The sequence below is a fragment of the Crotalus tigris genome, unplaced genomic scaffold (assembly GCF_016545835.1).
Source record: "Crotalus tigris isolate CLP2741 ecotype Arizona unplaced genomic scaffold, ASM1654583v1 scf7180000024370.6872682, whole genome shotgun sequence".
Classification (NCBI taxonomy): Eukaryota; Metazoa; Chordata; class Lepidosauria; order Squamata; family Viperidae; genus Crotalus; species Crotalus tigris.
This window is the reverse complement of record NW_024100540.1, coordinates 2,791,523-2,818,274: the sequence shown is the minus strand read 5'-3', so window position 1 is coordinate 2,818,274 and position 26,752 is coordinate 2,791,523. Positions and strand designations below refer to the sequence as shown.

The following is a 26,752-nucleotide window of genomic DNA, read 5'->3' as shown; positions in this document are numbered from 1 at the left end:
AGCATCATCAGCAGTCTCTGAGAATCAGATTGCAAGCCATTTAACCTTCAATTGTGCCTGTGTAACAGAAATAGGTTTAGTACTCACTCAATATTCTCCAGATGGAACAGGAGTTGCAAGGCGACCTATCTTTATAAACGTGTCTAGATTACAAATTGCCTTCAGGCAACTTCCATCATGTCCTACGTTCTTGACTTTTATTTTTGCAACTTCTCATGTGAGTTGCCATTAACACTTTTCTGCAGAAGTCCAAAGACACACTCAGCAAAATAGGCAAGAGTGACCCAAAATGCACCAGCGATAGGTTTAATGAAGAGAAATAAGTAGTATGTGAAGTTAGTACTATCAGAATCTGAAACTATTGTATCTAATTAGCAAGTTTAAGAGACTAGCATTATGTAACTTTAAACTTTATTCCGACATTACACTTTTGCGTTTACTAAAGCATCAACTATTATGAATAGAATCCAGTGTATTTATCCAATGTCATATACTACAGACAGGAACTCGTGATTAGAAATTTCACCCCTCCCACTTTTCCGCAAATTTTAGCGGTCAAAAGCAACCTTTCAACCAATGAACTACATTTCCCATCATGCCTTGGCATCGCCCCCGTTGCTTTATTCCTCTTCCGGTTTGGTTTGTTGCCTAGAGCTCCTCTAAGCCGGAAGTCGCTCGCAGAACTTGCGTAGAGCCGCTTTATTAACGGCTAGGTTAGAGCATCTCAGTCCAGCGGGTGCTAAGTAAAAAGTCAGCAGTTGCTCATCGGACATGGCGCTGAACAGGAACCATTCGGAGGGAGGCGGCGTCATTATCAATAACAGCGAAAGGTACTGGGGGCTGCATTTGCGGCTCGTAAAGGTCCGGTCTGAGCATACTGCGTCAGCGGCTCTTCCCTCTCTACTCCCCGGCTCCTGATTCCCGGGGCCCTGCCCTTTCGCAGGTGCCCCGCCTCCAGGGGGGGGGGAGAGAGAAAGTTCCTCGTCGCCGTCCCCCCGCCCCGATCTCTTTTTTTCTTGCTTTTTCTGTGTCTCGTTTGATCCTTGCTATCATACATAATCTTTAGCGTACTATCATCTTTTTTGTTATGCTGCAATATGGTCATTTTCCTGGACATTTCTTTTGTGTGGCTGAGGGCTTAATAAGATGAAAATGAAATTAGCTACCTAACAGTGGAAAAACGACTAAGAATTGTGTGTAATAGAACTTGTCCTGAGCGTAACATATTTTCCTAAATATCCCCAGCTTGTAAAATTTGGTAAAGAGCGTTTTTTTTTGTTTCCAAGGACTTTAATTTATTACTTCATTTCCCATGAAGATACTCTGAAATAAATAAGATTTCTTTCGTATTCCCTTTGACATAGCAAGATGATATTACGAGTAATAAATATCAATAATATAGATATCTTTTTTCCATTGTTGTCAGTATGCTCAAATCTGAGCAGTTGGCAAGTCAATAGATGCAAGCCAGCTCAAGAATCAGCTTAAAAGTCACAGTTTCCACACACTCTTTGGAGAAAGAAGTTGGAAGGAATACTAGTTGGGGCAAACAAGGACAGAGTTGGGAGAATAAATAGTAAAATTCAGAAAACAAATGAGAATAAAAGTTGGAACATTGACAGTGGATGTAGGTGGCAATATTCCATTTGTAAATGTAAAGGGGGAACAGGAATTACAGGTAGTTCTCAACTTACATCAGTTCATTAGTGATCATTTAAAGTTACAATGGCCCTGAAAAAAGTGACTTATGACCATTTTTCACACTTATGACCATTGCAGCATCACCATGGTCATGTGATTTACATTTTTGGTGATGGTTTTCATGTTCATGTTTTTCAACAAAACGGGTTGCTGACAACCTCACTGATAATCATTGTGTGCATGTTTGTATTTAGTAATCTACAGGTTGCATTTGTTGAACTATTGTGCCAGTGGTATTAAAGCTTATATTATCTGTCTTAGATGTAAAAGAATTTCTAGGAAGTAAATCTTAGTATCTGTTGTCTGTTTTGTTTGAATATAGCATCTTGATGAATTACGAGCACATTGAAATGACATTCCATGATATGGAACATATGCCAGAGGCATTTAAAGGGACCAAGAAAGGCAGTGTCTTCATGACTCCGTATCGAGTAAGTCAGCAATCTGTATTTGTTTACATGCACGCTTGGAAAGAGAAAAAGATCCTTAAGCTCCTGATAGTTCTCTCTTTCTATCTATACCTTCTGTATTCTGGTTTAACTATTTTGATGTGGGAGAATACATATCAATGTAGTCCCTTCTGTTAAAAACTGGGTCATTGCATTTAATTTTCGTATTAATGTGACTGACATTTGGAATTACCATTTTTATGCTTGGTAAGTCCAAAAGCCAAATGAAAACGAATATAAAATGAGTTGAACTGTAAAATAGGAGCGGCAAAGGTGGTAACTGTAAGGCTGGCCTTATCCTTTCTTCTCCTTTTCTGCCCCATAATTTGAAGGTCAGATCTTCTAGGCAACATGAATCAATGGCTGAGGGCTTACAAAAAAGATTTGGGCTTGTAACAGATGGCATGATTTTGCAGCGCCCTTATCCCTTGAAGCTTTATGATGAGTTGAGTTTTCATTTCCAGTGGCTTGTTTGAGAATTCTCAGTTGCAGTATGGAGCAGTACTAGAATTATGTTGGTGGAGCAAGCTGAAGCTAGTAAAAAGAGGTGATGGAATAGTTGAATTGTTTCAGTAACTTGAATACCCATGGGCAGTGGGTATTTCAAGCACTTTGGATAAGAGCCCTGGTGGCATAGTGGTTAAGCACAGTATTGCAGGCAAACTCTGCTCACAGCCAGAAGTTCACCGTGATGAGGCTCAAGGTTGACTCAACCTTCCATCCTTCCCAGGTTGGTAAAATGAGGACCCAGATTGTAGGGAGCAATATGCAAATAACGCCTCAATGTTATAAACTGCCCAGAGAGTGCTATAAAGCAGAGGTCCCCAACCTTTTGAGCACCAGGGGCGGTTCCGTGGAGAGAGGTTTTTCTGTGGAGTGGAGGGGTCATGGTTTCATGTACTGCCTGCATTTTGCAGATGGGGCTTTGCTTATTTGCGCGGCCTGGTGTCAGTCGATGGACCGGGGGTTGGGGACCCCTGCTATAAAGCACTATGGGGCAGTATGTAAGCCTAAATGCTATTGCTATTGCTATTTGATGAATACTGTACATCAATTGAGCATCTTGAGAATTTAAAAGCTATTTAGAAATAGATTAATATTGCTGCTTCATAGAATCAATCAAATAAATTGTTGGTTCCTATTTTCCTAAGATTTTGGAAGCATTAATTGAAACATTAGTTACATCATTTGAGATTAGTTAGTGTGTAGCAATGAAATCTAGTGTTTTGCTTTTCTGATTCTAAGCATTAAAAATCTATACTCATTTTGTCTGCAGGTTATTTTTGTATCTAAGGGAAAAGATGCAATGCAGTCTTTCATGATGCCCTTTTATTTAATGAAAGAATGTGAAATTAAGCAACCCGTGTTTGGAGCAAATTACATCAAATGCATTGTAAAAGCAGAGGCAGGAGGTAAGTACCCCTATGTTTTTGGCATTTGATTTATGCTGTTCTTACAAAAATCAATCCACAAATTATTGGGATTATTCTGCTCCGTCATCTTTGCGATGAACTCTGAATTCATCTTAATTTACTTACAAAAATATAACAAATGAGTTGTGAGTACTGTAATTACTTTATGCTAGTGAAATGTTTAGAATCATTATGCATTGTAATAACAGATGTGGGTGTTATATTCAGAGGGTGAACATAGAGAACATGGAGGGTGAACATGCTGTGGACATAGTATACTTGGACTTCAGTAAGGTATTTGACAAAGTAGAGCATAAATTACTTCTTGGTATGATAGAAAAATGTGGGATAGACAGCATCACCACCAGATGGATTCATATCTGGATTCATTCAAAGTGCAGTCCTCAATGGAACTACATGGACGTGTGTAGTGGGGTACCCCAAGTTTCTGTCTTAGACCCAGTATTCTTCAACATCTTCATAAACTATTTAGATGAGGATATAGAAGAGGGACGCATCACATTTGCAGGCAACATCAAGCTAGGAGGAATGGCCAATACTAAGATAGGCTCAAGAGCTAGAAAGATCCTGATAGATTTGAACACTGTGCCCTATCCAAAAAAATGCAGATAACTAGTGAGAAAATTAAGGTTTTATACTTAGGCAACAAAAATCAAATGCACAGGTATAGAATGGGTTATACCTGGCTCAACAGTAGTAATTGTGAGACAGAATTAGGAGTCCTAGCGGACACTCACTTAAATATGAGCCAGTAGTGTGCTGCAGCTACCAAAAAAGCCAGTAGAGTCCTAGGCTACATCCACAGAGGGATAGTATCAAGGTCATGTGACGTGTTAGTATCACTGTATATTGCCTTGGTAAGATCACACTTGGAATAATGCGTCCAGTTCTGGTCATCACAATACAAAAAGGTGTGGAGAGTCTAGAAAGAATGCAGAGAAGAACAAATATGATTAGGGGTCTGTAGGCTAAAACATATGAACGGTTGCAGGAACTGGGTATGTCTAATCTAACAAAGGGAATAGAGGTACTATGATAGCAGGCTTCCAAAATTTGAGAGGCTGCTACAAAGAAGAGGGGGGCAACCTATTTCCAAAGTACCTGAGAGCAAGACAAGAAGCAATGGATGGAAACTTATCGAAGAGAGAAGCAACCTAGAACTAAGGAGAAATTTCCTGACAGTGAGAACAATTAATCAATAAAACGGCTTGCCTTCAGAAGTTCTGGGTGCTCCATCATTAGAGGATTTTAAGAAGAGGTTGGAGAGTGATTTGTCTGGAATGCTATAGGATCTTCTGTTTGGGCAAGGAGTTTGACTGGAAGACATCCAAGGTCCCTTCCAACTCTATTATTCTGAATATTCGTCTTGATATTTTACTTATAATGAAAGACCAAATAAGCATGTTTGTCTCAACAGTCATGATTAAATCAAATCTTCTATGCCAGCGGCTCCCAACCTTTTTTATACCTCGCACCCCTAGAACGCTTCTGATACATTCTCACACCCCTTTACAAAAGTTTGAAATAACGGCAACAAATTATGCATATACACTATAATTTTGAAAACCCAAGTTTTCGCACCCCCTGGAATATCGTCTCACACCCCCAGGGGATGCGAGCACCCCTGGTTGGGAACCCATGGTCTATGCTAAAGAAGGGAATGGTCTTCCATAGTACCTGAACTGATGGGAGGGACCTCTAAGATCAACAGTATTGTTCCCATTCAATTCTCTAACTCTGGTCTTATCCTGCTAATAATAATAATTTAGGGCAGTGGTTCTCAACCTTCCTAATGCCGCGACCCCCAACCATGTGGTCGTAAGTCAAGGACTACCTGTATTTCTCTGCGGGCGGGGCAGGAGGAGGTGCGCACGCTCCGCCTCTCCTGCGGCTGGAGCGCATGCTGGGCAGGCCGAGGGTGCACGCAGGCCGAGGGTGCACGCAGGCCGTCACCCAGCAACCACCTCGGCCCGGGAGCACCGCACATGCGTGGTGCCACCCCCTGCGCCGGCCGAGGCGTACCTGGCAAGCGGCAGTGAGGGCGCAGGGCGACCACTGGCTGGGCCACCAGCTGGCCCAGGCCAAGGGAGATAAGGCACCTGGCGGGCCCCACACGTGCCAGCAACCCTCCCTGTGCCCGCCTCTGCCCCGCTAGCCTTACCTTGGCCACCGCACATTCGGTGGGGCGGCAGGCAGGCCCAGGCGCTCCTGGGCAGCCATGGCACGCGGCAGCGAGGGCGCAGGGCGACCACTGGCTGGGCCACCAGCTGGCCCAGCCCAAGGGAGGTAAGGCACCCGCCGGGCCCCACGCACGCCTGCAACCCTCCCTGCGCCCGCCGGCCTCCCACCTCCCACCCCTGGCCCTCTTTTACTTACATTTAGTAGTTGCTCAGCAGGGAGGGGTGGAAACGTCCAGAAAGCTCGCCTTAGCTGCAGACAACTTGCAGCACCGTTTGCAGACTGGGACTTTTAGCGGGCTCAGCAGGGCAGAGACAGCCTGGACAATTCCTATTGGCTTTTGAAGGCCAATAGAATTAGACTCTATTCAAGAGAGTCTATTCTATTGGCTTTCGAAAGCCAATAGATTCTATTGGCTTTCGAACGCCAATAGAATAGAGTCTCTTGAATAGAGTCTATTCTATTGGCTTTCAAAAGCCAATAGAATAAGAGGGAGTAGCACAGCTTAGGAAGAGGGGGAAAATGGCTGACTGCGTTGTTTGGCGACCCCCGTGAAATGGTCGTTCGACTCCAAATGGGGTCGCGACCCACAGGTTGAGAACCGCTGATTTAGGGAAACTCCAGTGCTCCTTGCTTACGTGAAGTATAAAATATGCATTCTTATTTTATATTTCAAATTTTATTTTATTTTAATTTTGAACTTTTTAACATTTTTATCTTAAATCAGGCATGTCAAACCCGCAACGTCACATGACGTCATGCAATGTATTGGAACTTTTTCCCCATTGCCAGCAATGGGGTGGGCGCGGTTTCGGTGTGATGCATCCGGCCCGCAGGCCAGCAGTTTGACCTGCCTGTCTTAAATCGAGAATGGATTTCCCTTCCATGATCTGTTCTCCACTCCCCCCCAAACTTCTTTGCAGACTATAGAGCTCAACTAGAAGTATTAGAAAAAAAATCATAATACAGAGTATGGAAACTTTTAAAGAGTTTAATAAAAACTCTAATGAAAACATCGACCACCTCACTGTCTATTTGCATTAAGTATGGTAAAGCAAGATGTCACAAAAATGGATCTCAATTTTTTATTTCTTATAGTAAAGCTAAATCAGACACTACTTCATCTGTTTAGGTAAAATGGCTTTTGACAAGCAGCATTCTGAGATCCCACAGAGGTCCATTAATCTATAACCGGATTCTTATCTTGGTTGCTTTTTGATGGCTGTGCAGTTCTGTTTGATTGCAAGTTTCATATTTAATTGACTTGAAGGCTCTTAAGCAGTTTTTTTTCCTCTATGAAGTATGTCTTAGCAGCAGAATGGAATATGACAATGTCCATTTCTGCCATTTTATATTGTATTAAAAGAGCTGAGAGCCTTACTTCTGAGTGATGCTCAGTATCCGTCTGCTTCAAATATCCAATCTGCCAGTTTAGTTGAGAGATAAAGGATCTTTTAAAGCAGTGGTTCTCAACCTTTTTAATGCCGCGACCCCCAACCGGTCGTAAGTCGAGGACTACTCAACCGGTCGTAAGTCGAGGACTACTCAACTGGTGCAGCACCGTTTGCAGAATGGGACTTTGGGCGGGCTCAGCAGGGCAGAGACAGCCTGGACAATTCCTATTGGCTTTTGAAAGCCAATAGAATTAGACTCTATTCAAGAGAGTCTATTCTATTGGCTTTCAAAAGTCAATAGAATAAAAGCGAGTAGCATAGCTAAGGAAAAGGGGAAAAAAATGGTGGACTGCGTTGTTTGAGGACCCCCGTGAAATGGTTGTTCGACCCCAAATGGTGTCCCGACCCACAGGTTGAGAACCACTGTTTTAAAGTATCTGATTATATTGATTATATTTTTTTAGTATTTTACTTTTAGGGTGGTGTTTGGGCAATGATTTGGGGCTGATGAGCATATTTGGAGTTTTGAAAACATACTATATGTGTATACTGTTAGAAAATGTCTACAATAGAGGAGATATGGCTACTGAAAACTGGCTGTCTATGTGTGATTATGACTACTCACATATACCTATTTTCCAGGAGGCAAAATAATTCATTGTATCTTGACCCTCAGGATATTTCTTATCCCCCCCCAATACACTTGTATCTTTTTATGGGGAGATAGACAGACTTCTAAACCCAGCACTTAGCCTCAGTTACTACCCCTTTATATATGGAATACAAAGATGTTGTTGTTAATAACGATAACAGCAGAGACTGAAGTTTTGCTTTTCAGTATGTGCACTTCCCATTTAGTTTCTTTTAACTGAAATGCACATTGGATGATTGGATATGTGGATATCCAGGATATGTGCACATGGACCTCCATGGGTATCACATTGTTTTCCATACATAGAGGTTGAGGTCAACTAAATAATTCAGAAACGTACTTTTATCATGATTTTTACGTGATAGATGAGGCCTAGGGATCAAGGGCTGAAACACAGCCCCCTTTTCTGGAAGTTCCCAAATTTAAAGGACTACCGCCACGTTGATGATATGTTCAGTGGTCTGTTTCCAGTCATGCAGCTCTAAATTGTTCCTATATAATCCATATAATTTTTAGCCCAGATATAATCATATTTGTTATTTAATTTCACTTCATATGGTTGCCATTCTAGATTGATTTATGGCTATCTGAAGAGTAGTTGTGAAGATGTTTTAACAAATCAAATTTGCCCTGGCTCTCTCAGAACAAATTTAATCTGTGTAATGTTATTGTTTGCAAATTGTTGTTTTTCTTTCCTGGCCTTTGATGACTTTTGAAGGCACAGATCTTTTTTGTTGTTTAAAATCCATCTCCCTGTAACGTTAGTGTCATGCCACTATGTATGTATGTATGTATGTATGTATGTATGTTGTTAATTGCGTAATCGTGTCCGACCCATCGCGACCCCATGTATGTATGTATATATGTGTGTGTATGTGTGTGTGTGTGTGTGTGTGTGTGTGTGTGTGTATATTACTCAATTACACTTTTGCACTTTGCCTCAACCATTATAGAAAAAAGATTTCACTCAATTCTCCCTGCCATTAAATAGTAACTAGTTTTTTATATTTTTTTATAGAGATAGGAACAATTATATTCACAAATGATTAGAATCAGCTAGGTCTCAGGTTTTATTATCTAAATAAAAAAAAATATTTCTGGTTCCACAGTTTGAAAGTGTGTATCTGCTCTTAAAAGTAGCAACACGTAGAGAGCATGTTGGTGCAGTGATTAAATGCTGGCCTAGAAAGCAGGAAAATTCTCTGTTCTAGTCCCATCTTAGGTATGAAAGCCAGGTGGGTGATTTTGGGCTGGTTCACTTTCTCGTAGACCAGGGGTTCTCAACCTTGGCAACTTTAAGACTTGTGGACTTCAACTCCCAGAATTCCTCAGCCAGCTTTGCTGGCTGAGGAATTCTAGGAGTTGAAGTCCACAAGTCTTAAAGTTGCCAAGGTTGAGAACCGCTGTCGTAGACCAACTCACCTCACTGGATTGTTGTTATGAGGAAAATACAGGAATATTAGGTAGATTCACCACCTTGAGCTATATATTGTCTAAAACAAAATTGGGGTACAATAAGGAGGAGAAAAAGAGAACATGACCCTCATTTTCTAGAATTGCTTTTTACTCTAAAAGACTTAGGCTGAAACTTAATGGAAAGATGATAGAGGAGGAGCCTTATAAGGATTTCAGGAGCCTTGTAAGATAAACCTGGTAGTAGACAAACTTATTTTGCTTTTTCCACCTATCTTATCTTATTTTACTAGGTGGTTGGGAAGGATCCGCAACGTTCAAAATGACATTCTCAGCTGGAGGTGCCATTGAGTTTGGACAGCGTATGTTGCAAGTAGCATCTCAAGGTATATATAACAGAAGTAGAACTACTAAGGACTGGTGGGAGAGAAATCCGGGTGTGCCTTGATGAAGAGTTGAAAATGTGTTTCAGATTAGCATACGTACCTAGATTACTTAAAATAGTTGAGGGAATTAAAATAAAACTCATTACAAAATAACTGCTTATTTTGGTATTCCTATCTCAAAATTGCTCTTTTTATCACGAGAACCCCAGTAGATACATTCACTCTTGGCTTAGCACTTACAACAGAAGTCTTATGTGTGCTGTTAATGCAGATGGTCCTCACTTAATAGAGGCAATTCTCATTTAGTGACTATTTGAAGTTGTGATGGCTTTTAAAAAAGCTACTTACCCATCTTCAAAATTATGACTGTGGTACCCCTTCCCCCTTTCCACTTCCATCACATAAATTTCATTTTGTGTGCTTGGCAACTGGCTCACATTTACGATTAGTTGCAGCATCCTGTGTCCCTGTGACTGTGAAGTTGCAATGTTTTATTTTTCTGTTTTTCAGCAAAAAAAACCCCGGCCATTGGGTTCATTTAATGACCACATAGTTTGCTTATCAGCTGTAGTGATATTACGGTTTTATAATGACCATCATAAAAATGGTTGTAAAATTGAGTCAGGTCACGTGATGACCCACTTAACAACTGTAACAACTTATGACTAAAATTCTGGGCTCAGCTATGGTCAGACGTCAAGGACAACCTGTGTCTGTTATTCCATAAACCTATGGCTTATCAGTTGGGGGGTTCTGTTTTCAGATCTCCTTTCTGCTAAGGCAGGGGTGTCAAACTGCCGGCCCACGGGTTGAATGCGTCACGCGGAAGCCGTGCCCACCTCAGCTCCAGCAAGGGGAAAAAAGTCACCATACGTCGCAACACGTCACGCGTCACAGCGAGTTTGACACCCCTGTGCTGAGGGAAGAATTATAGCCTTCCTTTTCACTCACTTTTCCAGTGAACCGCCTCTTTTGCCCTGGCCTCTCCTGCTGCCTCTGAACTCTTTCTAATACCAAATTGACTTTCATGAGACAGAGAAAAGTTTCATTTCTCCGGTGTCCTGTTTTCCTCCACTAACTAGTTCAATGCTGGACTTAGGCGGTTCTGCTTGCTCTGCGTTTCTACTCTGTTTTTATCTGTTAGAGCCTTTAAACGTAAGGCCAGAACTGTGTTAACGCTGCTGTCGGCTTCATTTTTTGTCGCTGTACCAGGCTTCCAAATTCAGTTGTCAACATGGAAAAGGAAGTGATAGAACTAAAGAATGTAACATAACTATAGGTAGTCCTCGACTTAACAACTACAATTGAAACCACAATTTAGATTGCTAAACAAGGCAGTTGCATGCCCTTCTTTTGCCATGATTGATATGCAAATCACTGTAGTTGCTAAGTGAATCATGCAGTCATTAAGTGAATCCAGTTTTCCCTGTTGACTTTGCTTGTCAGAAGCCAGCTGGGAAGGTTGCAAATGGTGATTACATCACCTCAGGACGCTACAATTGTCATAAATACATGGCAGTTGCAATGCACCCACAGGATGCTGTGACAGTCATAAGTGTAAGGATTGGTTGTAAGTCACTTTTGTCAGTGCCACTGTGACTTCAAATGACCTCTAAACAAATGGTTGTAAGTTCAAGACTATCTGTATAAGAGTGCTAGAGGAGACTCAAGACCTGTATTACTGATATTGCTAATTGTTGATTTAATTGGCATTGTAATCTCAGTGAGCTTCATGTGTGCCATTGTCTTGTGGAAGTGGGTTCTGGCTGTTGTATTCCTGAAACACTTTGTGTCAGTTTGGTTGAATTAACTCACTCATCTTTGTTTTCTAGCTTCAAGAGGGGAAGTTCCCAATGGAGCCTATGGTTACTCATACATGCCAAATGGGGGCTATACCTTCCCACCACTTGCTACCAATGGAATGTATCCTCCTCCTCCTTCAGGATACCCTTATCCACCACCACCACCTGGTGAGTTTTGAAAGTAAACAATAGCAACTTTTAATTAATGTTTCATTTAGAAATACGATAGGGAAACCCAATAAGGTTCACTTTTTCATCCTGATTTCATCCTATTTTCAATTGCCACCCAAATGGGCAACACCCTTGTTAAGTGTGAGCAAGGCTTGTTTTGTGTATATAAGAACTTACTTTTAGTTATTACAAAGTTTCTACTGAGGAATATATGGTTCATTCTCATCCCAATACTTCTCCATACCTTTTATAGGTTGATTAAAGTTTTCAGATCCATGTAATCACTAGGGAGCCAATCTGGATAAGCTGGAAGCAGTTATCATGGTCAGAAATAAATCTGAAATAGCTCTGATTGCAACATGAGCTATATTATGATATAACATATCAATTTCTGAATTCCTCTTTTTTTAAAATAAATTGGGCTCTTTAAAATACCTAAAAAGGTCAGTTTGAGAACAAGTATTTCAGTGATTCTGGGGTTTGACTCAGCTAATTGTTTTTGCAGTGCTTTACGCTGTCTTTTTCCATTGTCCTAGAATTGTATCCTGGTCCACCAGTGGATGGTGCTATGGGATACATGCAGCTTCCACCTCCTCCCTATCCTGGGCCTATGGAACCACCTGCTGCTGGCCCAGATCTTCCCACCACTCCAGCAGGTAAGATGCTTGCACAAAAGCCAAGGTAAGAAATATTCTGAACAATGATAGAATGGCGCAAAGCCTTTGAATCAGGGTTCACATATATAACCTTTCTGACTTGTGCATGCTGGAATGTTAGTATACTATCTATTAATCCCAACCAACACATTTTGAAGGCACCAGATTGGGAAAGGCTGTGCTAGGCTTAGCAAACTGTATTAGCATTTGTTTTGTTTATAAAACCCATTTAAAAGAAAATATATTTTGGAAAGCCATTCTGTAGAGATGTAATTTTAACTCAGGTGGCTAATTTCTAACAATGGCTCAGTTGAAGCTTTATTAATTTCCTTTGTAGGACCTCAAACTAATTCTATTTATAAAGGAATTGCCTTTTGTTATTGCCAAGCTTTGCAAATCCAGTTCATAAAGAAAAGAAAAGGGTTTTTTTAAAACCCTATATATCACCGACAAAAAGGCAAAACATCCAGCAAATTTCATCATACATAAATCCAGGAAGGGCTGAGTTTTCAGTAGAGATAGCAGGTGATTAATTTCTACATCAGTGGTTCTCAACCTTTCTAATGCCGCGACCCCATAATACAGTTCCCCATGTTGTGGTGACCCCCAACCACTTATACATCACCGGGTGCCAGGGGCGTGGCCAAAGAAAAGGGAAAAAATGGCAGACAGCCTTGTTTGGCGACCCCCGTGAAATGGTCGTTCGACCCCCAATGGGGTCCCGACCCACAGGTTGAGAACCACTGTTCTACATAGACAGAATAATAGCACAAGTTTTATTTTTTTTTTTTTTATTAAAAGTTTTATAAATTTTACAAGAAAAACAAGGACAATACAAAACAAAAAACAACATATACAGAAGAAAAAGAAAATTAAACAATACATATAAAAAAAAAAAACCCCACCCCACACCCCTCCCAAAAACCCTCCCTTCCCCCCCCCCTGAGCTTCCCAGAGCAGAATATAGGCTTAAGCAATAAAAAAAAATAAAAATTAAATTAAAAACTTTATATTTATATATACAAAAAAGATATCTATAATATATATAAAAATAAAACTTATGAAAAAGCTATATGATATTTTTGTATACTTTTGTAAGCACAAGTTTTATTTATATGACTTTTTAAACATGTTTTTAATTGAATACAAAATAAAAACAATAAACCACACAGTTATCAAAAAAGAAGAATAAGAAAAAATGTACAAGAGAAAGAAATGCATGCAGGGCATATATTCCTATGTATATATGTATATAAAGTGTGCCAAAAGTCAGGCCTCATAGACAGTTTATTATATAAATAACATTACATACTTGAATTGGTTTCCTTTTCTCCTAAACCAGTGATGGCGAACCTATCGCACATGTGCCAGAGGTGGCACTCAGAGCCCTCTCTGTGGGCACACCTGCCGCTGCTAGCTTACACAGGTCCATTATGCCATTGCTGGTGCCCAGAGTGGTAGCCCCACCCAGCACAAAGGAGGGGAAGCAGCTGGCTAGCAAGCTCGAGTAGAGATGGTAGAGCACGCCCCCATGTGCTCGCTGGCCTCTTTGTGTGGGGGCTGAGGGTGTCAGGCAGCAGCCACCTCTGCCTCGCCTTGCCCCATAGCAATGGCACCCCTGCCTCACCCTGCAGGACGAGCTTCCTGTCCACTGCCTCACCCACCAGAGACCCCCTGGGTCTCCCCCAATCCTGTCCAGCCCTCACAGGTCTCCCCCCCACGAGCAACATCAAGGTGGCCACACCCACCCTGGCCACGCCCATTCAGTCTACCATGACCGCCGCAACCACGCCTACTCAGTGGGCCACGCCCCACCCCCATCCTCCGAGGGCATCACAATGCTGATGCAGCCCAGGCACTTTGTGATAAATAAGTGGGTTTTGGGTTGCGGTTTGGGCACTTGGTCTCTAAAAGGGTTGCCATCACTGTGTTAAACTGTTCCTTATTCATTTGACACCATATTATAATCTTGTCCAACAGCACAGACTAGGAATTTTCAACAAATATTACAAATCAAAGAGGAAACTTTCACTATATAATATTTACTATTAGCAAAGAACTAGAGAGAGAAAATTTTAGAGGCAAATCCGGTGTCTGGTGCTGGAGTCAGTATTTGGCAACTGACACGTTATTGTTATAAAGTGACAGTATGTCAGAAGGTATAATCTTCCTCTTGTGCACAAAAAACTTGAGATCTGCTTGGAGAAGAAGTGAATCAGGAAAGACTTCAGCTTTTTATCTTGCCTATAGTTTTTAAAAATGTCTAGTTTTTTAGAATAGTAAGTATCACAGTTCTTGCAACCTATTCCTGCAGTAGGTGTGAGTTGAATACTGAGCAGGACTACATAACGAAATATAGAATGGTGCTCTGTTTGCTATTGGAAGTAGGTAGAAACAAGCTCTTTTTAGCTAAACAGAATAATCCTATTATGTGATTAAGGGATAGTAGGCTTTCTGTACTTACGCTGCATTTAGGGAAGAATGAGAATTGAGTTAAATACTGTAAGCGGATGACTTAAAATACTGTAAGTGGTTGCTAAAGCAATATTCCATCTTTGAAGCAAGAATTGGATGAGACAAACTGCTGCCTTGTTTTAGCCTTGTCCTTTGAATAATTTTAGAGCAAGAGTGTCAAATTCGCAACGTCACGTGATGTGTCGCAACGTATTGCAACTTTTCCCCCATTGCCGGAGCTAGGGTGGGGCGCGGTTTCTGCATGATGCATCCGGCCCACGGGCCGGCAGTTTGACACCCCTGCTTTAGAAGATTTCACAGAATTTGAATAGCTGATTGCATTCCTCTAGGAAAGAACATATGGCAGCTTTGGGTGAAAATGGCAAGAGAATTACAACAGGGATTATACATTGTATTAAACAACGGTGTGATCTGTTTGGTTTGATCTAGCACAGCATATGACAATGATTTGTACATTCAGATTGAATGCTAATTTCCACTTTAATAGTTATCAATCAGACTTAAATATGATGTATAAGTTTTTTTCTTGAATAAACCAAAACTACCTAGATTCCTACCACGTGCTAAACATAAATCACGGTTTACAAGTCATAATATATATAAATTCACGCAACATGTTAACCAAAACGAAAACAAATCATTTTATTCAGCAGCTGAGTACAACGTGCACACCCAACTCTTATTTCCAAACTCCAGTGTGCTCTGTTTTTTTTTTTCCTCTCTGTTTGAATCTATGCAACTCATCCTAAAAACAGCTATTATACAATTGTGGGATGCTCGGGTGCTATGTGTTTTTATTTGGTATACTGTATCTGTTTTATCTATTTTTATTGTAAACCACCTAGGAGTCACAAGTGTGAGATGGGCAGCTATATAAATCAATTAAATAATAATCACTAATACTTTTTTTTTTTTTTTTTGCAGCTGAAGCTAAGGCTGCAGAAGCTGCTGCCAGTGCATATTACAACCCAGGGAACCCTCATAATGTCTACATGCCCATGGTAACCTTCAAAAATATATTTAGAGCAAGTGTTAAGCAAGTGTGTCTCTTGGTTGCAGCTCAAAACTTCCACATGTCCTTTCTTTGAAAGCACCTAACACACGCTGCTTTCTCTTTTTCTTCTTTTTTCCTTCTGCCTTTAACCTTGGCGAGTTATTGTTTTGGGGGTCTTTTTGCATTTTCCCATCCCAATGATAATTTCCTCTTCTCTGTAAATTTTTATAGGTATTTGCCTATGTATCCTCCACTTCTTCTTTTCTGTGTTCCAGCCTTCTCCACTTCCTTCTTTCTGATTTCTCAACTGCAGCTTCATTGGCTTTCTGCCCAATCTACTGTCTATATTTGTTGTGGAGGACATAAATATATGTATGCTCAGATCTTTAAAGAAAGGGCTGGGGAATGAGGGAGATACAGGTGGTGATTAGGTGTATATAGTTTTAACCACAGGTTGGCAACCTGCAGCTCCAGAGCCGCATGTGGCTCTTTGAGCCTTCTCCTGCGGTTCCCAGCCTCACGCTGTTCTCGGACAAGCTGACAAGCTTATTGGGCGGGGTTCCTGTCTTTGCTGCGTCTCAGGAGGAAGCAGGAAGCAGCAGCTCTCTCTTCTCTCTCTCTCTCTCTCTCTCTCTCTCTCTCTCTCTCTCTCTCACACACACACACACACACACACACACACACACACACACACACACACACTGGTCCAGAGAGCCAGCCCAATAAGAATGTGTGTCAGCTTGTTGGAGAATAGCATGAAGCCAGCTTGCCAGGTGAGCAGAAGATGGGAGGGGAGAGAGAGAGAGGGAGGGAGACAAAGAGAGGGAGAGAGAGAGGGGGAGGAGAGAGAGAGAACTCATGCATAGCAGCCTCTATTTCTTTTTAATTAAACTCTTCAATCAAGCTCCCCCTCCCTCGTGCGCATATGTGTGTGCGTGCACAAGTTTTGAGGTTCCCGGTGTTTTCTTTTCTCTGGGAAATGGGTCCAAGTGGCTCTTTGAGTGTTTAAGGTTGCCGACCCCTGGTTTTAACAGATGTGTTGCTCTACCTGAGAATGTTTTACAGAAATTGTATTTTTTCCATAATTATCTACTTAATTTTAATAAATAAGATTATATTGCAGAGACTTTATAAGGGGAATTGATTTGCTTTTGAAAAAAATCCAGTTCCACAATGCTTTTGCCTTTGCTGTACCTCTCGTGGACATGAACAGCCCTTAACACAAACTTGATTGACAGTGTTCGTGGGTACCATCTTTTCTTTCATCATGGAACTCACAGCAACTTTGAAAGGATTCCCAAGGGCTCTTCTGCCCAGGCACTAACTCAGCCTAAATTTCTTAGTTCAGCAAGTTGGCTGCAATGTATGCCCTCAGACCATATCCAAGGGCCCTTTATCATGTATGTCCCTATTGCCTTAAATAATCTTCCAACTTGTACGTAATAGCTTCTTACATCTATATATACAAGAACACTTAGCACCTGAGCCTAATTATTAGGGAGCCATATTTATTTATTTAACACTGCCCGACTCCAGTAAGGCAAGAATAGATGACGTAAAAGGTGCCTCAGATATGACAAAAAACAAGCTTTTTAAAATTACATGATAGCAGAAGAGAAATCTCCCTGTCAATTCAAGAACATGGTTCATGCAGTATAAGTCTAATTTATATATTGTTATATATATAAAGCTTACAACAATGTTCTGCAGTTGAAATATGTGTAATAATAAACTGAAGTTGTTGTTGTTGTTTCCCCTCTCAAACATTTTAGGACCAGCCTCCTCCACCTCCTTACTTTCCTCCAGAGGACAAGAAAACCCAGTAGAGAAACATCATCACACGTTGCATCTTTTATTGCCATATGGCTAAATATTGATTAGGGATATGACAGCGATAAGAGCCGCCTTGTCTCCCCCCCCCAGTACATGTATCTGTCATGGATAGAAATGATAGATATATGGGCCAGTAGGAAAGTGTTTCTAACATTTTTCTGGATTGATAATGCACAGACACTTAATATTTCGTTCTCCTCTGTATGATATAATGAAGAATTCTTTTCCCCATCCCACATTTTAATTGCCCCAGAGAACATTCTTTCTTGAAGAAAGACTACTTCAGTTGAAACTCATCAGCAGCTATTGAATTTAGTAGGTGTTGATATTTTAGGTGCTCATTCACCGTGAAGCTTCAGAAGAAAATTATCTCTGTGATCTTTTGATTGGTTCTTCGTTGCATGAACCCTGCCATCCTGTGATTAAAGAAGTTCACTGATCTTCTGACAAATTTAACAGCATGTATTAGACATTTGATTCTACTTGGACAATGGAATTTTCTGCCATTTCTTCTACAAGATGCATGTATGGTGGCACAAATGCTTCACACTATGGACAGTCTTGTCTATTCCTTTAATACCTTGGCTCTTTCAGTTTTACAGTGACAAAGTGGTGGCTGCGTAGTTTTAGCCAGGAAAGCATCTTTACCTCTATAGTTAACAGGGTAGTTGATTTGACCAAATGGCTGATCATCCTAGTAGTAGGTGATACGGTTTCTAAGAAAGAAAATAGTCATATATAAGCTTATTTATGTATTTAATTTATTATTGCCTAGATATTGTTTCTTTTATTTTGAGTGTATTGCAGCTTGAAGGAACAGATTTTTTTTTTATTGTTTTCAGCCATCACTCACTGATGTGGTGAACATCAGATTATCTTTCAGTTCAATAACTCTTTGGTTTAACTTGACAAATTCAAAGGCTTTGCTAAAAAAAAAGTCAAAGGGTTTGTGCATTTCCTCTTTCCTCAAGTACAATTCTTATCAGTAAAATGTCATACACAAATCACAATAAGGCAAAATTCTTTTCTGGAAACAAAATGGGGGGGGGAAGGGAAGAGGTAGGATTTTAGGAATTCTCTATGGCAGTAGGTCTTTAGATGTATGGCTTCCAAACATTTTGGAAACTTATCAGAAAACTTGAAATCCTAGTGCTGGCATCCCCTCATCCGTCTGAATCAATGAAAATCTACATTGAATCTGATTTAATGCTGAAATGAAATAGATTCAAAACTATTTAAAACTACTGTCCTTGATAATAAAAAAAAATTGAAATTGCCATTTCCAGTACTGCCAATATTTTCGCTGTTGGCTTCAGTCCAAGTTCTACAGTATGTAGTGCTTGAAGCAGCACCGGTTATTTCCAACTTTGGGCGCATCTCTGCTCTCTGCTGCTCGACAGTAGATACAAACTGCTTCCTGACTTTTGCTCCAGATTGTCCTGGGGCAAAACACAGCATATGGTAAAGAGAGCATGGCCGAATAGGATGATCTTATTGCATGCTTCTGCAATGCTTAGTTTTTGCTTCCCTGACTTAGCACAAATATTTTGCTATTAAAATTTGTGAACAAGCAAACTTATTTATGACCCATTTGCTTTACTCTGAACACTGCTACACGTCTGTGGATTTGAGAAACAGCCATCTCAGTTCAGGTTGGAAGTACTGCAGCATAAACATTCAGCTGCTTTTTCAGCAAAAGTGTTCCGGCACTCTTTCCTTTAGAACAGTGTTTCTCAACCTTGACAATTTTAAGGCATGTGGACTTCAACTCCCAGAATTCCACAGCCAGCAATGCTGGCTGTGGAATTCTGGGAGTTGAAGTCCACATGCCTTAAAATTGTCAAGGTTGAGAAACACTGCTTTAGAAACTGAAACACCGTTTAACTGATAACTAGGTTTGCAGACTGACTATAGCCTATTTTAGGTTTCTTTAATACGGTATGGTTTTTGCAAATGGTTTCTAGCTGACCTATGATATATTTTAAAAGCCATGCATTTTTTCCCCTAGATTTGCTATTTAAACGAAAGTGATGTAACAAAATTGTTATATTAAAAACCAGTATGTATTTTGGAGAAATTTTTGTTAATATGGATGTGAAATGGCTCTCTTGAATGTGAGGCTATCTTTTGATTTGCTGAGACTGAAATAAAATACATGACATCACATTGCTTTGGTTCAGTGGGTCAACATATTGAAAAAAGTGATTTATGATCTGTTTCAACACTTAATGACTGTTGCAGCTTCCCCCTGGTTACTTGATCAAAATTCACTTGGCAACTGGCATGTATTTATGATACTTGTACTGTCCTGGGATCATGTGATCACCATTTGCAACCTTCCCAGCCAGCTTCTGACAAGTCAATGGAGAAAGCCAGATTCGCTTAACAACTGCACGATTCGCTTAGCGAAAGCAAAAAAGGTTGTAAAATGGTGCAAAACTCACTTAACAGCTGCTTTGCTTATGAACAGATGTTTTGGAGCTCAATTGTGGTCGTACGTTGAGGACTACCGGTAATATTTTACCTGTTCAGACCTGAATGAGACAGGTAGAATGTTTTGAATTGCTATCAGCCTTCTAGAGATTTCAAAGAGGCTGCCAGTTTAAAGCCCAGTCTTCCTTTTAAGGCTGTTTCCCAACCTCAGCAACTTTAAGATGAGTGAATTTCAATTCCTTAGCAATGGCCATGCTGACTAGGAAATTCTGGGACTTTATTTTTAATCTTTATTTATCAAATTTAGATGCCACTCATCTCACAGTTTGAGATGATTCTGAGTGGCTTATAATAAAACATATGGAAGTAAAAACAATTATAAATAGTAAAAATAATTAAAATTACAGAAGATTAAAACAAGCTGAAAACTATGGGTTTAGACCGGAGAGGTGGTATTGGCTTGTCTTCTAGTCAAAGTACCCATATTTTAAAGTTGCTGAGATTGGAAAATACTGACCTTTGGTTATCCTCTCCACAAAGGAAGGGAACTTGTGGCTCTAAATGTTGCTGAATTATAGTCCTCAAGTTTCCCTTACTATTAACCATGCTGGCTGGGAGGATTTAGAGAATCACAGGATCCCTACCCTTGTGTCTAGCAGACGTTCCATTATGTTCACAGTGACTAACTTTTGAACAGGCATAAATGCAATTATTTTACAGTAGGCTTTGCTTATAAATAGGCACACAATCAACTTACTCTCCACTTGCCTTGCTGCTGGTCACTTTCACAGCAATTATGTTGGTTCTTCCTAAAACATCACTGCAGGAGGAAAGGTGTGTTAATTTTTGGTGGCAAAAAATGTAGAGAAGCCTGATAGCACCTTTTTCAATGAACCCATTTTATTGAAAGGTGTAGGCCAGGGATCTTCAAACTTGGCCCTTTTATGACTTATGGACTTCAACTTCCGTAATTCCTCAGCCAGGCATGCTGGCTGAGGAATTCTGGGAGTTGACGTCCAAAAATCATAAAAGGGCCAAGTTTGAAGACCCATGGCCTATGTCTTTCATGAGATTGCAGTTCCCTTCTTTGGGAACCATGGGACCAACTTGGCACCTCTTAGGTCCGTGGTAGCGAATCTATGGCACGCGTGCCACAGGTGGCACGCAGAGCTCTCTCTGTGGGCACACGCACCGTCACCCCAGTCCTAGGCCTTCAGTTGGGTTTTGATAAAACCTTTTCGCTTTAGGCCTCCACAGCTGTGTGCAAACAAAAGTTCAATCAATCAATCAATTTCAACTTCTCACGGAAAAAAAAAGATCTTGCAAAGTTTGAATTGATTGATTGAACTTTTTAGTCCCACCCAGTCTGCCGTTACCACCGCAGCCACACCCACCCAATGGACCACACCCACCCAATGGGCCATGCCCTCCCGGCACCTAACGATACATAAGTGGGTTTGGGGTTGCAGTTTGGGCACTCAGTCTCTAAAAGGTTCGCCATCACTGTCCTAGGTACTGCTTTCATCCGTCTGATTTGCACAGTGACCATAGAGTGACCTCTGCATTTGCTTCAGAGAAAGGAAAGGGTTCCTGTTGATAATGCTCTCAGAGGGGGCTGCGCACTGCCCATAAAGCACTTAACCTGAAGCCGCGCGTTGGCCAAACAACATTTCAATAGCATGGCTCTTTGATTTCATTTCCTGGTATGAGTCATGTGACATTTGCTGCAGTACACTGAAGGGTTGGTGGCCTATAAGCTTATGTAAGCACTAGTAAAGCCAAATTGTTCCTCCTGAGGCTGCTGATTGCCAACACCAATAACTCTTGTTACTGGTTCTTCCATCATGTAAGTGGGATAAACAATGGCATACACACCCAAGAAGATGAGAAGTATCAGCAATACACCCAGAAAGATAATGTCAAGATTGTGCAAGACTCTTACCTCTAGTTAATTGATCCATAATTAAGTCAGTTTTGGGGGTTCACATAGTAACTAAATAATTCCATAGGTTGCATTCATATAAGCTAGGCTGAAATATAGTGCAACTACAGATACTGAATTTGTATAACATTATAGGTGCACTTATGAGACACAAACTAGGCAACTACAGTATGTATGTATTAACCTAGTTAATTGTGCAAACCAGGACAATTTTTGGAAGCGGGCATCAGCTGAATTTTGAAAAGTGATGGCTTGGGTAGCAATGTTTTCATTGCTGGGACCTTTTGCAAAACTTGTATGGCTAAAAGAAACACATTCTCAATGCAAAGTAAAGAAATTTGCTGTTTACTTGGGGTATTTAGAGCCAAGTATAGACGATTCCACAAGTTTTATTTACATACTCACGCAACACGAACCTGTCTCCTCCCTACCAATAATCTCAGAGGGATTTTTATTGGTGTAGGGTTGCCTGTGTTCCTGCCTCATAGCATTTTGCCCAACCCTTTACAGTAAAACAAGTCAATAAAGATCTACAGCTGTCAACCTCTTCTGCTTAAGAAGGAAAGGCACCTGATGCAGAACCAAGGTGAGTTTTCTCTTTCCCTTTCTTTCTATCCTGCCTGCTTCTGTTACTAAGAGCTCAGACTTTAAGCAGGAATATCGTCCCTAAAGGGCGGACGCAGTGAAAAGCCTGAAAGAGAGCAGAGCTTATGGGCACAGGCCGCTTGGATGAGGCAGCTAGAGAAGGGCGGGATGGGTTTCAGTTTGACAAGCAAAGAGAAGATTACTTAACCCAGATGGTCAGATTAAATCAGCATGTGCCATAGGTTTCAAAAAAATGCAAGTGCTTGAGGGGGGAAAAAAAACAGCATGATGCCAAATGAGTTTATATACGGTTTAGTCCTCTTCAGAGGTATCTCAAAATGTACTTTTAGAAGCAGGTTGCTTCCGTGTATCAAATGGTAAAATGTTACAGACACATTACAAAACATGTTTCTTGTCAAATAAGACATGATATTAATATTTCCTTAGGACAAATTAATTATGATCTTTTAATGGTTTGTTTGTTTTTTAGAAAATTGTTCCTGGACATCCCTTTATTTCCTGTGGCTTGAATAGGGGACAAAGGCTTTTAACACACATTGTGTGATAAAATCAGTGCGCTCACATAGTATTGTTGGGTAGTTCACAGAATATGCTAAGCCATAAACGGGCAAACTACATTTGGCTAAGTTGACTATTTATACACTTGCAGCCTATATTTATTATTAGCTACCTAACAATTGTTTATGGATGTTCACAGTTAATAATTGGCCTCTTTCTTGCTATCTTTCATTTCTCTTTGATATTATTGCTAATAATACAGGCTATGTCTGTATTACTATAAATTAATAAGTAGTATTAATATTATAAATGCTGGGAATACAAAATTATTATATTTAATTCTAACACAGGATAAACTTTCCTTTATAGACTGTGGTCGATGAAAGTTTACAGATTAATCCAAATGTTAGATTATGTGGAAATCTGGATATAAGATAGCAAGAAAGAAGCCAATTATTAACTGTGAACATTCATAAACAATTGTTAGGTAGCTAATAATAAATATAGGTTTCACAGACCTGGTTTATATAACACATTAAACCTTAATGTAGTTTGTTTTCTGTTCTTGACCTTGAAGTCAGTGAAATAATCAAATTATTTGTACTTAGTCTTCATCTAAAAGTCCATATCTGAGAATGACTAGTTACAATCAGTATTATTTTCCCTTTAAGTCTTATAGCAGGGAGGGAAATTAATTGACAGAACTGAATATTGTTCCATGCTATATGATGTATCTTACTTTTGATTATACTCTTGCATGGATATGATACCGTATATCCCAAGCTTACAATCATCTTGGATACCAGTTTAATTTTCTATTAGGAAATTCTACATTTTTAGTTGGTTCGTGATTAGATTTCAGCAAAAGTGATTTTTGTTGTGGTGTGAACTACAAATTACAAGCCTCTTTCTTCCATGTTAAAAGTACAGAACCCCTCTCTGGAAAAATACTGATAATCAGAGAGCAGTCCTTGCCCCTCACAGCCTCGTGCAGCTATTTTTCCTGTGAATAATGGAGCTTCTACAGATACAAATTCTCAATTTCATTGAGAATAGCTGTGAAAACATAAAACTTCTTGGGACTTCTTGTTTTTGGATTTTGAGAATAGTAATTCTAATAAAAAAAGTTTGCTAACCACCAAGAAAAAAAAAACATTTATGTGTTCCTGTGCCTTTAGCAAATGTTTAATCTTGATTCAGAGCAGGGAGGTAAGTGGTATACAATAATGTGAATATCTACTGATGAACAGCTGTTAGAAGCACAAGATCAGATCCTTGTGGGTATATTAAAATAGATGAATTTACCTGAAATTGTTTACTTTGACTGATAGTGGCTTTCCAGAGGGTTTTTTCCCCCCAGAAATGGAAAATACCAGAAATTTGGGTAGAGAGTCATCTAAGTGCAGCAGAATCAAAAGTTTCACAATTAAACATATGGATTTTCCCCTGTTGTTCTTTAAATAAGACTTCTGTAATACATTTTTGATAACCCTTTGTTTTAACGTTTTCATCTGGAAAAATCCTGACTCAATTTTGAGTAAGAATTGAATTATTCATGTGACCCTGACTTGAATGCTAGTGTTTTATTTCAGCTGAGCTATCATATTTGCACTTTACATTTTGGTATATCTTTGTTGCCATCTAGCACTCACCTGGATTTTAACATCAAGATATATTAGCTCTAATTTTAGATTTACCAGTCCTCAAAGCAGGATCAGACAGAACCAAGAAAAGCCTGAAATTGTTGAGAAAAAGAAAAAAGAAACTTGGAAATAGGCATGTTTGTTGGAATTATGGATTTGGAGCTGATCTTATTGTTATTTATTGTTGCAGATCTTTAAAAATTATTTTATAATAATAATAATAAAGTTGGAAGGGACCATATTTTCATATGCTGTAGGTCACCCAGAGTCACTATGAAGAGGAGGTGGCCATACAAATTGAATGAATGAATAAATACTGTACATTCTGAAACAGTAGGCCAATATACATTAGATTTGATTAGCAAATCTCATCCCAATTTTGATTATTGGTTATCATCAGGTATTTGGGATGCATGCTGTGGGTATTTACAACTGAATGGGGAGGGGCTTGCCCATTGATTACAGAGTTGCCAATTGGGACATAATCTCTAAGTGGAGAAGTCAGTGTGGCATCCCTCAGGTTGAGGGGTACAGTCCTAGACAGCTGCCTGTTTGCTGTCATAAAATGGGAAAGCTTCTTCCTTGAAAAGCAAAAAAGACCTGATCAGCCTCTGCCTGGGCAATATGTTTTTGGTATAAACAGTACGGAGCCAATAAAATTAAGCATCCTTCTGGCAACAGACAAGCTGTTATTTGCTTGGTTTTGGTCACATGCATGTAGCTGCCGGTGGTTGCTTCTTTTTTTTTTTTTTGCAAACTCATACTTTGAATTTGGAGGTATAATCTGTAACTTCCTTCTCCCAAAAACGTTAAAGTACTCAACGATTTGGAAAATGAGCCAGGCAGCTACCTTAAATTAACGTTTTAACTTTCTTTTTTCTTTCTCTTTATTTTTTCCCCCCTCTTTTGCTAGGATTCAAGAGGAGACCAAATGTCGGCCAATTGATTTGCATTAGTTCATTTCTTGGCTTCTAGCAGTAACAGAAATTGCACAGGATCATAATTGGTGGGCTGCTGGCAAAATCCAAGGGCAAACTTCCTGACAAGAAAGATGACTAGCTATCTGTTTTATAATAATCAACTGATAACAAAATAAGCAATTGATGTATGTTTCCGCCTTCCACAGAATGGGATTATATGATCCTTAGCGAGCTGCCGACCAGTCCTACCAGTCCTGCAGGGAAACGGGCAACGCTTAGTTTAATGTGTCAGAGAGGCTGTTGCTGCTTGCAGAAATGCTTGGATAGATCCCTGTGATTTTTTTTAGGTAAGTATTAACTAACTTGGTAATTGGAGAGGATTATTTTTGTGGGTACCTTTTACAATAACTCAACTTATTTGGATATTTCTAGAGAGATGGATGAATGCCTGGAAAGAGGGGAGAAAAACTTCCTCCTATGTGAGCTAATAATGGTCAGAGTTACTTTTGATGGCATAGAATCAAGATCAGAATAGAATAGAGCTGGAAGGGACTTAGAGGTCTTCTAGGCCAGCCCCCTGCTCAAGCAGGAGACTCTATATCATTTCAGACAAGTGGCTGTCTGGTCTAGGTGATGCATTAGTTAGAATCCTCTTTCACATATACCTTGCATGTATCACCTGAGGGAAAAGAGAATCAGGCAGCTTATCGTGGGTAACAAATCACTTTCACATGGTAGCAACTGCAGCGGTAACAAGTTAAACCTGTTGACTGATCTGATCTGGGAAAATGTGCATTCCTAGAGTATTTGTCCTGGGGTCTCTCTAGAAGAACAACAGCTACAGAACGGTCAGTTTCAGAAGGAGAAGATGGGCAGGGACTGAACAGAGCAACCCTTTCCCCCTGGCTTTGACAGTCCCCTGGCTTTCCAGAAGTCAGAGTACAAACCAATCTTCTGCAGTCACATGCAGTTTAGCAGCTGTATGGCTTCTCTGGCCCTCATGGAGATGGAAGATCGTGAGCACAATGGTAGCTGAAAGCAAGTCTACTGTGTCGGGGCAAGAGCCTGTGCTTTGGAAGATGTATGGTCTTCAAGAATTGGAGGAAGGGTCTCTGGATCCTTAAGGATTATGTGCAAGAGCAAGCTAAAGGGAGACCAAATATTCCGTTATAT

The 26,752-nt window shown here is 40.2% G+C and overlaps 2 protein-coding genes across 3 annotated transcripts in view; both read left to right on the top strand.

Moving 5' to 3' along the window:
- The first annotated feature begins 656 nt into the window (after positions 1-656).
- WBP2 (WW domain binding protein 2) lies at positions 657-19,112 on the top strand. Its single transcript, XM_039328049.1, has 8 exons — positions 657-830; positions 2,024-2,132; positions 3,427-3,562; positions 9,514-9,606; positions 11,439-11,576; positions 12,116-12,235; positions 15,635-15,711; positions 17,477-19,112. Exons 1-8 carry the CDS (start codon positions 772-774, stop codon positions 17,528-17,530), a joined length of 786 nt encoding a protein of 261 aa, XP_039183983.1. The 5' UTR covers positions 657-771; the 3' UTR covers positions 17,531-19,112.
- Positions 19,113-22,376: 3,264 nt separating this feature from the next.
- The window catches only part of UNC13D (unc-13 homolog D), a 69,354-nt gene continuing 64,978 nt past the window's right edge, over positions 22,377-26,752 (top strand). For both annotated transcript variants that reach the window (XM_039327958.1, XM_039327956.1), the window contains exons 1-2: positions 22,377-22,498; positions 25,786-25,926. The gene's annotated coding sequence lies outside the window, so the exon portion shown is untranslated. The remainder of the gene's footprint in view (positions 22,499-25,785; positions 25,927-26,752) is intronic.